Source organism: Sinocyclocheilus anshuiensis, unplaced genomic scaffold (assembly GCF_001515605.1).
Source record: "Sinocyclocheilus anshuiensis isolate Anshui unplaced genomic scaffold, SAMN03320099.WGS_v1.1 scaffold483, whole genome shotgun sequence".
Taxonomy (NCBI): Eukaryota; Metazoa; Chordata; class Actinopteri; order Cypriniformes; family Cyprinidae; genus Sinocyclocheilus; species Sinocyclocheilus anshuiensis.
This window is the reverse complement of record NW_015552580.1, coordinates 391171-405380: the sequence shown is the minus strand read 5'-3', so window position 1 is coordinate 405380 and position 14210 is coordinate 391171. Positions and strand designations below refer to the sequence as shown.

At 36.7% G+C, this 14210-nt stretch overlaps 2 protein-coding genes across 2 annotated transcripts; one reads left to right on the top strand and one right to left on the bottom strand.

Moving 5' to 3' along the window:
- Window positions 1–425: 425 nt before the first annotated feature.
- LOC107665278 (uncharacterized) lies at window positions 426–3764 on the bottom strand. The gene is made up of 5 exons (XM_016456110.1): window positions 3602–3764; window positions 2915–3070; window positions 2701–2738; window positions 2106–2277; window positions 426–1051 (listed from the first exon to the last, which is right to left on the bottom strand). Exons 1-5 carry the CDS (start codon window positions 3653–3655, stop codon window positions 758–760), a joined length of 714 nt encoding a protein of 237 aa, XP_016311596.1. The 5' UTR covers window positions 3656–3764; the 3' UTR covers window positions 426–757.
- Window positions 3765–4547: 783 nt separating this feature from the next.
- LOC107665277 (small integral membrane protein 19-like) lies at window positions 4548–6669 on the top strand. The gene is made up of 3 exons (XM_016456109.1): window positions 4548–4720; window positions 4876–5000; window positions 6362–6669. Exons 1-3 carry the CDS (start codon window positions 4590–4592, stop codon window positions 6415–6417), a joined length of 312 nt encoding a protein of 103 aa, XP_016311595.1. The 5' UTR covers window positions 4548–4589; the 3' UTR covers window positions 6418–6669.
- Window positions 6670–14210: the final 7541 nt, after the last annotated feature.

Below are 14210 nucleotides of genomic sequence, written 5' to 3'. Positions count from 1 at the left end.
GACGGCGAGTGTATTATACACCTCCAACGCCTCTTCTCCAATGGTGTGTAGCAGAATGGCTATTTTGACTGGCTCTTGTTTAGCACTCGCTCCTGTTGCAGTCATATATAGACAAAAATGTTGCTCCCATCTGCGCCAATTTTCTGCTAAATTGCCCGTTAGCACTAGTGACGAGGGTGGCTTGAAAAACATCCCAGAGCGATTATCGGCCGATAGTGATCAGTAGCCGATCAATCGGAGCTCCATAAAAAGTTACTTAACTAGTTACTTTTTTTATGGAGTAACGCAATATTGTAATGCATTACATTTAAAAGTAACTTTTTCCATTATATATATATATATATATATATAATTTCAGGTAACGTTTATTTCAAATATTTAAAATGTTTTGTTATGGTTTTAGTTTTAGATAACGATAACCCTGCTCCCAAATATAATGTTAATAGTGATTTGTGAATGCATTTGTGCAACTGGTATTCAGATCTTCTTTCTCCTTTTAATAAATAACCAAAGACTAACAAATTGAAGTAAATGAAAAGGCCACAAGGAGGAATTTCTCATTGTAAAGACTAACATAAAAACAGTGTAATCAATGAAGCATAAAAGCTAAATGTGCAACCATTAGCGAAAGGGTTAGAGAAGAGAAAAAAGCGGGTTTTTTTTTTTTTTTTACAATCAGCTTAATGATTATTTGACAGTTTTGAAGGATTTGGTTTTATAAAAAAAAAAGAACTTTAATCCCAAGTCTGATACGAGTCTATTCGCCCTTGACCTGCCCATCAGAGGCTTTTGCTTTGTCTCTCGGCACTCTACCCAAGTTGTAAAACTCTTCGTTAGGTCTCATGTCAGTCAGATGGGCCATCCGGTTGGAGAGGGCAAAGAAGGCAGCAATGGCAGCAATGTCCCAAATATCCTCTCGGTCAAATCCATGAGCCTCTAGGGTGCTGAAATGTTCCTCAGTTACTGTTTTACTCCTGCAGACTGTCAGAGCAAAGTCCAGCATGGCTTTCTCACGAGCGCTCAGCTCCGCAACCCTGTAATTTACTGCAACCTGTGCGACAAGACAGTACCAGTAAAATCAATTAGAAGCCTACTCATATTATTTATAGTATTCTTGCAAAATTGAGACTGAGCGGGTGTTAAACAGTTTTACAATGTTTTGTTAAATTTGTAGGTACCTGATCAGCCAGCATGGGTTTTTTGGAATAGATGCGGTGCAGTGCACTGTGGGATACCACGCAATACAAGCAGTGATTGTCTTGTGTTTTCATTTTGTTTATTACGTTTAATAAATGTTTTAATTTGTTAAAAATGTTTTAATTTGAACATATGTACATATTAGCAATGTAAAATGTTTTTTTTTTCTTTCAACAAACCTTCAGTAGACAACATGGAAATTTCACCTGATAAATTCAGCCCAGTATTTACAGACTGACATTTAAAATCCTATCAAACAGTGTTCAAAGTACATTTTCAGAGAAAATACTTATTTATTAACCTCTAAAATTATAATCTCTTGAAAACAGACTAATAGATTTCACATTTTATATTCAAGTTTGGCTTTGACCTGTCCTTCCTTCCACATATTAAAGTGACGTTTCCAGCTCATGACAACACAAATCATTTCAAATACAGCATGGCTTCTTTAAAAATATTTCATAATAAATTATAAAGTAGATGATTATCTTATTGTCTTCACAACCCGTGTTATTTATTTTACTATAACTGAGATTTGTTAATATTTTCAATTTCATTTTGCTATATTTTGTTTTTGTTTTAATTTTAATTAAAGTTTTTTTTAAGTTTCATTTTTGTTATTGTTAGTTTGTGTTCTTTTTAAATATGAATATATAGTTTTTATTCAGTTTAGTTTTTAGCTTTAGGTAATTTAGTTTAAGTTACTTGACTTCAATACTTCAAGTTAAACTAAACGAAAATAAGAAAGTTTTATATATAAGCTCCGCAACCCTGTAATTAACTGCAACCTGCGCGACAAAACAGTACCAGTAAATCCACTCATATTATTTATAATATTCTTGGAATATCGAGTCTGAGAGGGTGTTGAACAGTTTTACATTATGTTTTGTGAAATTTTTACTCGGTACCTGATCAGCCAGCACGGGTTTTTTGGAATAGATGCGGTGCAATGCACTGTGGGATACCACGCAATACAAGCAGTGATTGTGAGCACTGGTCGCAACAACAATCAGTTCCCGATCCGCTTTTGTCAGACCACCTGTTACGAAAGTAAAATAAACTTGCATCACGTCCTGACTTCTTAAAAGCATTAAAATATCTACATTTCACATCAAAAAGTAAAAAAATAAATGTAAAACATATGATTTGTATGAATGAAATAATGTGCAGACTGTAGGTCTCCTAACTAGTCACCATGTCTTACTATTTTTGCCCATTTTTAATCACCCTTCTTTTTTTTTTTTAAATACAAATATTCAGTGTGGTTTCTAATTATGTTTATAAAATAACTACTACAATCTTGTTTAATGGATAAACTACAGGACATGACCGTTTCCAGAATGATTTCCCATAATCTAACCCTAATTCCTCAAACAAAAACCTGATTCATATCTCGCTCCAGTTGCAAACTAATTAAAAACAGATTGATATGCGTATAGATGTGGATTCATAGAAAAAAGATGCTACTAGCTACCATAAAGCATGAATAAAAGGTCATACCACTTTCCTAGAACCTTGAAGACATTGGGCAAAAACCCTCCCTGTAGATGAACACGCACATCTTCTATTAGTAGTGACATATGAGACAAATATCTTCATATTTTCAGTTCCACAGAAGAATGAAAGCCATATGGGTTTAAAATGATATGTGGTGAGTAAATAATGGCAAACTTCTCATTTTGGGGTGAGCTAACTCTTTGTGAATGTGATGCCAAACCTTCTGTTCGACCTCCTCCATCAGCTCCACAAGATCAAATGGCAGGTCCTTCTTGTTTGGCACTGGATACCGGCTGATGCCCTCTGACCTGCTGCTGTGTCTTGTGTGAGCAGCTGCTGTTTTCAGACAAACTCTGCTTGCTGGGGAAGGTGAGTACTGCAAAGGAAAGGGCTTGTTAAGTATTTTTACATGCATTACATCATTTCATACTAATAAACAACACAAAGTCATTTTCCAAGTTCAATAATTCAGAGCGATACATTTGTCATGATTACAGTGCAGTGATTTTAAGTGAAATATACAGGTGCAGGTATGTTTTCTTGCGCGACATTAGATTGATTTACTGTCTCTTTAAAGGTCCCATGGCATGAAAATTTCACACGGACGTAAATGTACTTTCCCTTCAGCCTGAGGCTTATTCATTTCACTTTTGGTGTGAAAAGGCTTTAATATTTGCCAAAAATAGACCTTTTTTATTTTAAAAACAAACAAGCAAGCCCTGTCCAGATTTAAAAAGTAACGCAAAAGTAACGCAACGCATTACTTTCCATAAAAAGTAACCAAGTAACGTAATTCGTTACTTTTTTATGGAGTAACGCAATATTGTAATTCATTACTTTTAAAAGTAACTTTCCCCAACACTGAATACGACACAGTTCAGAATACTAATTTATTTTAAAACCTTACCAATAACCCAAATTTAGATCGGTGAATAATCTTCAGAATGCCTCGTAACGACATTTTTACACTTTATCCTGTGATGTCGTGCTCTGTGTTCCGTGTGTTTATTTTGGGGATGAGGACTGGACAGAGGCTTTAGGATCATGTGCTCTAAAGGGCAGCCAATCAGCGAGTCGTATTCTGCCACGCCTCATGAACATTCGACCAATGAAACCATCCTACGGACTTACATTTAACTTCCTGTTTACAATGCTGAAGGAAATGAAGCAAGGCATAACAAGAGACATCACGGAAGCTCAGCGCCAAAGTAAAAGTGTGTTTATGCGCGTGAAAGAGAGAGAGGGACAGAGAGAGGAAAGATAAAAAAGCAACATTTTAAAAACAAAAATATTAAATTGTAAAAAACATAGAAATAAATTGTATAAAATATTACATTGTCAATAAAATATTGCAATTTTGTTATTTGATTAATATTTGAAAATATAAATTTAGAATATAATTATATTAATCAAACTTTGAAATAAATGAATATTTGAACATATATAATATATATGAACGTTATTATGGGATGCTGGAGAATTCAGTTGCTTAATTGCTAGAGCCGATCACAATAACACTATCCTAATAATAATAATAATAATTATTATTATTATATATGTTTCTTATATCTTATGTTCCTTTTGTTCTTTAATATTTTGAATTGTTTTTATCTTTAATTGTTTTAATACTACAATTGATTGGTTCTGTTGTCCTCATTGGTAAGTCGCTTTGGATAAAAGCCTCTAATAAATGACTAAATAAATAAATAAAATGTGTATATACATACATACATCAAACATAATATATATATATATATGTGTGTTCGCTAGTGATAAAAGGCGAATTCCTCAAACGGTTGCACAGGGACCTTTATTTTGAAGTTCTCTATATCTGCATACGCGCTCATCCAGAACTGAATGTATATTTTTTCTAATAAACGCATAATAATCTGATTATGGGTGGGTACGGGGTGATGGCAGATGGCGAGTCTCTGGATTATTCAGTGCACGAAGCCTGGAACGAGGCCACTAATGTTTACCTGCTGGTGATTTTGGTCAGCTTCGCCCTGCTTATGTACGCCAGAAAGTAAGCGTGCATTTCATTTCACATTCATTCATCACAAGACCACAATTAAACCTGTGAACATGATCACAGTAACATGTGAACGCTGTTGATGACAGTAGCTTGTAATCTGTCCTGTAATGGTAGCCACGAATATCTTTTGTTTTGTTTTCATTTAGAAATAAGAGGAAGATTATGCGTATATTCACTCTGCCGCCAACAGTGGCCAGCTCCTCAGAGCCCAGTTTCTACGACAGTCTGCAGAAAGTCCGGCTGAGACAACAGCTGGAGATGTATTCATTGGGTGGGTTGAGCTCATTTTTCTCCTTGTGCTTTGGAAAGTTTACCATGGCAGCTATAGTTTCTCTCAAAACCCCGAAATCTGTACACTTATTGTTGGTAAATACAACTGTGAATTATATGACTAAATAACAACAACAACAACAACAATAATAAATAAACCACAGAAAGATTCTGAAAGCTTCTGTTTGAAGGACATAACATGTTAAATTATTGTTATTTTAAAATACCATTTTTTGTGTGGTACTACATTGTGATATTAGACAAGGTTGCCACTACTCAATAAAACAAACCACTATCATTATACATATTAAAGTATTTTTACTTTAGTTTGGAATAAATAGAATCTCTTTCAAGTTTTTTTTTGAAATACCTCTCTTATGCTCACAAGCTTGCATATATTTGATCAGAAATAGAGAAAAAAACAGTAATATTGTGAAATATTATAAAAAAAAACGTGAATAATTGTTTATTCTTGTATTTTCAGCAGCATTACTCCAGTCTTCAGTGTCACATGATCCTTCAGAAATCATTCTGATACGCTGATTTGCTGCTGAAGAAATGTTTTTTATTATTATCAATGCTGAAAACATTTGTGCTGTTTTATATTTTTGTGGAAACTGTGATACACTACCATTCATAAGTTTGGTGTACAATTTAAAAGAAAGAAATTGAGACTTTTATTCAGCAAGGATATGTTAAATGGATGTGCGTTGAGGTAATAAGAACCATTATTATTAATAAATTGAGCAGCAAATCAGCATATTAGAATCATGTGACACTGAAGACTAGAGTAATGATGCTGAAAATTCAGCTTTGATCACAGGAATAACTTACATTTGAAAAAATATTACAATTGTATCGCATCGACTTTGGTGAATGAGACTTTTCAAACACGTATTGACACTGAAGACTAGAGTAATGATGCTGAAAATTCAGCTTTGATCACAGGAATAACTTACATTTGAAAAAATATTACAATTGGATGCGACTTTGGTGAATGAGACTTTTCAAACACGTATTAAAATCGTAATTATTCCAAACTCGCTACATTTTTACTACATTTGTTTATCATGTACACGTGTTTTACATTTCAGTACATTTCTGTGATGTTTTAAACATCCTGCTGTTTCAAGATGTGTCCATGCTGAAGTTATCCAGCTGCATAACAGATGAAGTTTGGTCAAAATTGTCAAAATTCTTTGGAAACTATGTTAGATAATCGGTCAATCTGTACAAAACGTTTTTTTTTTTTAACAAAAAAAATGTAGATGTCACGTAAGGATCTTGAAGAAAATATCATGGTAGTTTCGTAAGGTTGTAATCGGGATCTTTTCAAATCCTTGTTTTGTGCTCTTTTTCCAGCTCGTAAATATGATCAGCAGCAGCAGTCGGATAGTGTGCAGCTGTCAATGGAGTGAGCTCACCAGAGGAGGCGCTCTTCACCCACTATTGCTGCAGAGAAGCGGGTTGCTGGAGAATTCATGTACTGGGGACAAATTGCTGAATGTTATTTTTATTTGAAGAGCCTTTCTTTTTATTCTCATCAGTCACACCTCTCAAACATTCAGAAGTCGGCATTTTTAGAACTTGTGATATGATTTTCCTTCGAGGGCATGGGTGGACTGTGAAACAGACTGCCCTCTGGTGTTGGAAGTGAAATATTAGGGCTGATTAATAAATCTTTATTTTTAAAGGAATAATCACATCTGTTTTCTTTTTAATTTTAACAGTAAACCTCTGTTGTGCAGCACTTTGTTTGCCAAAAAATAAAAGGGTTTAATTTTTATTTGATTAGGATAAATTAAATTAATGTTTTATGCCTTCATCTGATTAGCAGAAAAATTTTATAGGGCCCTATTATTGTTTAAAAAAGGACCCATACAAAAAAAAGTATAGGTTTCAAATACAGGCATGTGGTTCTTAATTTCTTTTTATTAATTCACCATTTGTAAACTGATGTTTACTGTTAATTTTTTAGAAATATCAATAGCATTTGTATTAAAAATATATTCACTGAATGTAATAAATCGAGAATCGAATCGAGAGCTTGCGAATCGAAATCGAATCGAATCGGGACATCTGAATCGGTACCCAGCCCTATGAAATATGTTGTATAATATCCCTGTTTCATATGTCTGACAAACGCATTACTTGTACACATCATCTGTGTGTCGTAAGGTTGATCACTGTTTGGGATCTGCATCCAAACATTTTACCTCTCCTCAAAAACGTTGTTACAATATGCTACTTAAGGTTTGCAAAGTAAAGATACGTTTCAAGTTTTCAAGTAAAAAAAATACTGTACACTGATTATGTTGTGCTTGCTAGGTACCTTTTCTCCAATGTCTTATATTGCCCTCTAGTGCTAGATTACATGTATGTCAGTTGTTTTAGGCTGACCTGCAGGCTGTAAAATATGAATCTGCTTAAAATAAAGAATTGTCACATTAAAACATATCGCCGAGTCTTAATTTGGAAAGTGACTGCATTCAATACCTGGTAAGACAAGCATCACTATTACTATTTCTCATATTCAGGGTTTGTGAACGCCTAATGCTAAGTATAAACGTCAACTCATCTTTTGTGCTCGCAAACAAGTGATACATAAAATTTTGCAGCTTTTTGAGAAAGGCTGTACTATTTCTTTTGTAAACAATGGACTTTATGCACACTGAATGCATATGGATCTTAACTAAAATCTTACTCTGCGTCCAAAATCGAATATTTCCCTACTATATAGTATGCAAAAAACACAGTATCCATAGCAAACTGTGGTAGTAAGAAAGCACTTCCTGTCATATTTCTAATAACCGTCGATCACAAATAATTATAATATGGTATATTAAATACATGATTAACTATAGTAAATATAACGTTTTAGTAATGAGTTCCAGAAGCTTTAAATACCTTTAGTGTGAAGGTGGATTGTATCAATAATGCTTTGTCCTGTCGTGTAACACTTTTTCTCACAATTTTCACACACCACACTGCACTGGAAGTAGTGAGGACATGCAATAAAATGGGCCAAAAATCCCAGAGATTTACATTTAAGGAAGGATCTGAATCATATTTATAAATCTGAATATCATGGAGCATGGAGGTGGGGAACGTCATATAATTTGGGATATTAAGTAACCACCTAGCAACCACCCAGAACACATTAGCAAACATATAAAATGCTATGGCAAACACCCTTGCATCATGCTGGTAACTCTTGTATGGGCAAGCACCACTCACTTTCTTCAAGTGTTAAAATGTAGTTGTTTTTTTTTCTCACTTCAAAAACATTGGGTGAACAAAGTGCCATAAATGAGTCCAAGTGATACAGAAGTGAGAAATGAAAAACATGGAGTGAGAAATAAAAAGTTAAAAGGTGTGAGAAAGAATCACAATCTTGGCCAGTCTCGCTTTTGTTTTTGCTGCTTTGTTCTAATCGTTTATTTTTTCTTTAATGCCACTCTTCCATCATTCCTTAGCCTCTGATCCGCCGTGGTATCATTTCCCCAGATGAATCACAGAAAGCTAAAGAAATGATGCCTCGCCTCGCCTTAGTCATCTGCCTCCCCCTCCCTCTGCTTCCTCTTGTGCTTTCCCTCAGGTCTCTATGGAAATAAGATGAACAAACTCTTTTCTTCATTGTTTTTCAACCTCCAATAATTCTTATTATCCTAAACCCTGAGAGTCTCATTGCCAACCGTACGCTGTTAGAACACAAAAAGAGAATTTTTGAAGAATCTTCATGCAGCTTTTTCCATATCTGTCAAGCATCAAAAAGATTCATAACAGCAGTCCATATGACTCATGTGCTATATTCCAAGCCTTCTGAAGTCATACAATAGCTTGCGTGAGAAAAAGACTGAAAATCTGACGCTTTTTTTCACAAAAGCTCTAAAATCAAATATGGAATAAGGTGACAGGTTTGACGCCACTGATGTTTGGTCAAAAAACACACAAGAGCCAGTGGTGTTTATTGGTGCCACTGATGTCAAAAAGCACCATATTTGATTTTAATAAAAGTGCATGAGTCATAAGGACTGTTTGATGGAGCTTTTTAATTCTTTTCGACTCTTGACAGACATATAAAAAAGCTGTGGGAAGATTCTTCAAATTCCTCTTTTTGTGTTCCTTATGGGTTTGGAACAACATGAGGGTAAGTGAATAATGACAGAATTTTCATTTTTGAGTGAACTGTTGCTTTAACACTTAAATAACACATTATCCTTGCTTCTGTCTCTCTCTCTTTCCTTGTTTTTGGGTCTCAACCCGTCTATTGTTTAACAAACACAAAGACAACTGAATTCCAGGTATTAACGCATGACATGCATCAACACAAATCTTAAACGTTAGTTCTGCATCCATTTGCAAGCTCAAACCAGAAAAAAATAATCAATAAACCAGAGGAAAAATAAACCAAGGGTTGAGGAGCAACGTCCACGACCGCTGGATTTCAACACGTTCATCAGCGTATGGTTGATGTTTACAGTCTGGGTGTCGTTCTCTGCCCTGTCTCAATCCACTGTGCTGTTCTGAGACCTGTGGCTGCTTGAAGCCCAGACAGATGTAAACATGGCCTGACCGCATGCACTGGCCCCAGGCAAGCAGCTGGCATAAACAGCCTGGAATGTCAGTGTCACGGCCCTGGCTCCCTCTCTCTGGGTTTTTGCACCCAGTTACACTGGCCCACTGCCACAAGGCCCACAAAGCGGTCAATGTTAAACAGAATCACTTTATTTAAAGGCATGACACAAGAAGGTTGTGATCTGCTTATACAACATGCTTATGAATAGTACAAACATTTATAAATGCTGTGAGTCAGCAACATTTGAGTTGAAATAACTGTTTATGAAACCCGCAGCACTCAGAATGTGAATGCATTATGCAGCTTTCTCTTTAGGGTAACATCCAGACCTGTTACTTGGTACAGACGTTGAAATTATTATTTAATGTGGCCGTCCCCTCTGCTTTTTATAAAGTTCAAAAAGCTTCGGACAGCCTCTAGTCTTGCAGGTCATATGTTACATCATATCTAAATTTATATTGCACAGTTCGATCAGATACCTTATCAGTACTAAATTTTAAAGCATGATTGTGATATTATTTTTATACAACAGTTCAATAAACAAGAAATTACATTTTAGACACAATAGTTTTGCTCAGCCAATGAAAATAGTTCCAAACAAACAAACCCACAGCATTATTGCATCTCAGAGCAACACACAGTAGTGGAGTTCATGAATCACTCAGTGGTTTTGAACAAATCCGTTTACTGAATGATTCGATTACTTATTTATAAAGACTGTCAGCTGTTTCATTCATGAACGAATCGGCAGTTTTGAATGAATTGGTGAGTGAATAATTCAATGACTCACTCATAAAGACTGTCCACTGTTTAGTTCATGAACGAATCAGTGGTTTTGAATGAATTAGTGAGTGAATGATTCAATGACTCGCTCATAAAGACTGTTAGCTGGTTCGTTCAGGAATGAATCGCCATTTTAAAAAAAACTGGTTGAGTGAATGATTCAATGACTCACTCATAAAGACTGTCCGCTTTTTAGTTCATGAACGAATCAGTGTTTCATTTAGGAATGAAGCGGCATTATCGAACAAACTGGTTGAACAAATGAATCAATGACTCACTCATATAAGAGAGCCACTTGCTACCACCTATTGGCATAAAAATGTAACCTGCACTAACAAACTGCAAATTTTCTTGGGCAAAATCCAGTCATTTCAATAGGAATCCATGCTATAAGGAATTTTGCGTGAGGGTGAAATATTTTCCCACACAGATTTCACAACGGGTTTGTCAGACTCTGTTCCTTGTTTTGTGTGTGTTTTGCTCCCCATGTGCCTTCCTTGCCCTTATTTGGTCCTTCCTGTTCCTGTCCCCATTTAGTTCTATTAGTTCCAGGTGTTCCTTGTTATTAGTTATTCTCCTCACCTGTCTGCCCCTCGTTATCTGCCCTATTTGTGTTCTAGTCCGTTCTGTTCTTCCTTCATCTGGAATTGTATATGTCTATCCTTGCTACGTGTGTTTTCCTTGTTCTCTGGAAGTTCATAAAAATCTATATGTTTGAATTCCACTCCTCGTCTCCGTGCTCCTCACAGTAGCGAAACGTTACAGGGTTCAAGTTCGTCACAAATTTGCAGCATTAATCAGCAAAAAGATGCTTGGTTTAAAGGCAGGGTAGATGATTTGATTCAAAAACTGTTTTTGTTATGCTGGTTGAAAGTCTCTTCACATCCTGATAGCAATCACTAAGTGTCTAAATGTATTTATATTTATTTCTATCGTCTGTGGAAGGTGTAGGACCATACAATTTTCGTCCAATCATATCCCTTGGTCCGAGGGCTACGATAAGCTGTCCTACCTGCCTGTCAATGTATGTATTTGCATACCCTTGCATACCTTGTAGCCTCTCTGAAATCGCCTACCCTACCTTTAACGAGATTTTTTTGTACGAAATTGTAAGATTTTTAGAAAAAGAAAGCATGAAGTTCCAGTCCTAAACCTAACCCTCTGTGAGGCGTAAGCAGACAAACACACAATGATTTACACAATGGCTAAATAGCTATTTGACTATTAGCTAACATTCATCAGTAGCCCACACAGCTTATATGACAGTAAAGATCAAGGTATCAATTTTACTTTTGTAATATGTTATATAATTCTGTCTGAAACAGGAGAGAGGGAAGGGAGGAAAGGTGTAGACAAATAAAATGGCTCGGTGGCCTTTCAGTTGTTATTTTATTTTGTTTTGATCAAATTCAAAACATTTTCTTTGGAGAAACATGCAGAAACGGATTGTACACAATAACAACAGGAAGTAAACGGAGTAAATTATTTAGATTTTGTTGACTTTAAAGGTGCTTTACACATTTTTTATGCCCTTTCAGAAATTAGATACTCATTAGGATATGTCGTGTTTAAATTATACGGCGGAACAAATATGGGTCACAATGAAATACCCAACACTGCACAGAAACCTGTGCTTCTCTTTCCCTCCCCATTTCATTTCTCCACATTGCTTTCTTTTTTCAAAGGCATCTGTGTCGCACAGAAGCACAAGTCTGTGTGTGTTTCCATGCTGCGTGTCTCTGGATCCAAGCGCAGATGAGACATGACAAGCTCCTTCATCCTCCCCTCCGCTCTAGCGTTGTGGGGCCAAGCGCTTTGCCTTTCTCATCTTCATTCCACCATTCTTTTCTCTTTTTTTCAGACTTTTTCTTTATGTCACAGGTGGAAACAAGATACGACTGGGAATGAAAGAGAACAGGCGCTAATTAGGGAAGGGGGACTGGGACAAAGAGACTGGAATAATAAGACGTTTAAACCAGGAACTCTAATCTGGGAGGATTGGAAACGAGGCTGGCTGGTGGTCGCTTTCTTTTCCTTCTCGCAGAGCAGAAGGATCAAAAGAGGAACACAGCCCTTTTCAACTGTCTTGTTTCCATGTTTTTCTTTTGTCAAACACTGAGACCCTTTAAACCAACAGAGTCGAACAAAACAGAAGCTGTAGTCTCGTGCGTGTCCTTGCGGTATCCATAAGGATTTCAGCATCAGGTTTTCAGATAGCGAGAGTGTATGAGGGCCGTTTTGAAGCCGTTTCCTCTCCAGGGTCTTGCTCCGGGACAGTCAGTCTGTTTCTACTGAATAGAAGTGATTGAGAAAGCGTCTCCGGCTCTCACCATCTCCCTGAGGTCAGCTGCTCTTCACACCAAAGTTCCACAAAGCCTCCTAAAGCTCAGAGCTATTAGTCATGTATGTGGTTTCAGGCCTGTCTTAAGAAGAGCCCCTCGGGGGCTTCTGCACCGGGGCAGACGGCTCCGGTCACTGGCAGAGAACAGTCCAGGTATGACCCAGGTTTCTGTCTGACCACTAGCCTCCGTGGAGCCAAGACCTGAACAACAAACACAAGAGACCCAGGCTGAACCTCCTCTCTGGCCCCCACTCAGACTGTATCCACGGAGCCCGTCATCACACGTATGGACCGCCGTATGGATGTGAGCCATGGCTCCGCCGCAGGCTCCATTTCACCTCACGCTTTCTGCAATAAACAGCAAGAGGAGAATTGAAAAGCCACAGTCACTTATGGCAAGCCAAGAAGACACCTCAGTCAATATTTGCCTCAGTTGTGAAATGGACACAAGAAGGCCAAACTCAGGATGGGTTGATCTGATGAAAATCCAGACATGTTTATTACCCAAGAGATGTTACTTTGAAATCGGTTAGCACCTAAATTGATAATGCAGTAAATAACTTTAAATAACTTCAATTTATTTACTGTTAATAAAATCAAATGGTTTTCATACAGGTAATGTGAGTTCAGGATTTGCTCACGTCATTAACTAATCCACTCCCTGACTTTTTTATTTCCTGCTAGTTCCTGTTTATATATATATATATATATATATATATATATATGTATATATTGAACCATTGTATATTTTAGTCGTAAAAATTTCTGCCATTTAATAAATAAATAAATATAAATAATTTCACACATGGCAGATTTTAACCAATGCTTTACTCTAAGACCCGAATTCAACATATTCCTATAATTTGCTCTATCAGAATCTCATGACTGTTTTCCCTCTGTTTCTCCTTTCTTCCCATCTACCCACAGTTTTCATGGTTTGAACTCTCTCTCCTGTACTTTCAGAAGTGTGGTGTGTACCGTATTGACACAGACAGACTGCCTCTTGTCTATTTGTTGTTAGTGGTTTCTGTGCTTACTCTTCTAACCTCAAGTATTTCTTTGGACAGTGCTATAAACCTCTCTCAGCTGCAGTCGTATCAGGAAGAGCGAGAGACTTTTCTCTTTCTGTGTGCACTGGTGCAGTCGATGAGAGACGGGTGGTCGTGTGGTCATATGGCGGTCAGTACCCAAAATCAAGCTTCTGGGAGTTCCAGAGGTGCACCAGGGAAACTACAGCTGGTTGACATTTTCAAGCTTGTCTTTGGAAATTTTCCATCAGTGGTGAGTAGCTCTTTGTAGATTGGTTTTGTGGTTCTGCTGACACTTAAAGGAAGGTAAAGTCCATCTCACATATATAGTTCACTAAATGGCCTAATATACACAAGGTGAGGCCAAGTTTGTGGCACTACATCTAAAGTGTGTCACCTTTCAAAGTAGGTTCTTCATCTGCTTTCTTGTACATAAGCACCATTTTAATATTAACATAGATGTCCAGATATCTTAAGATG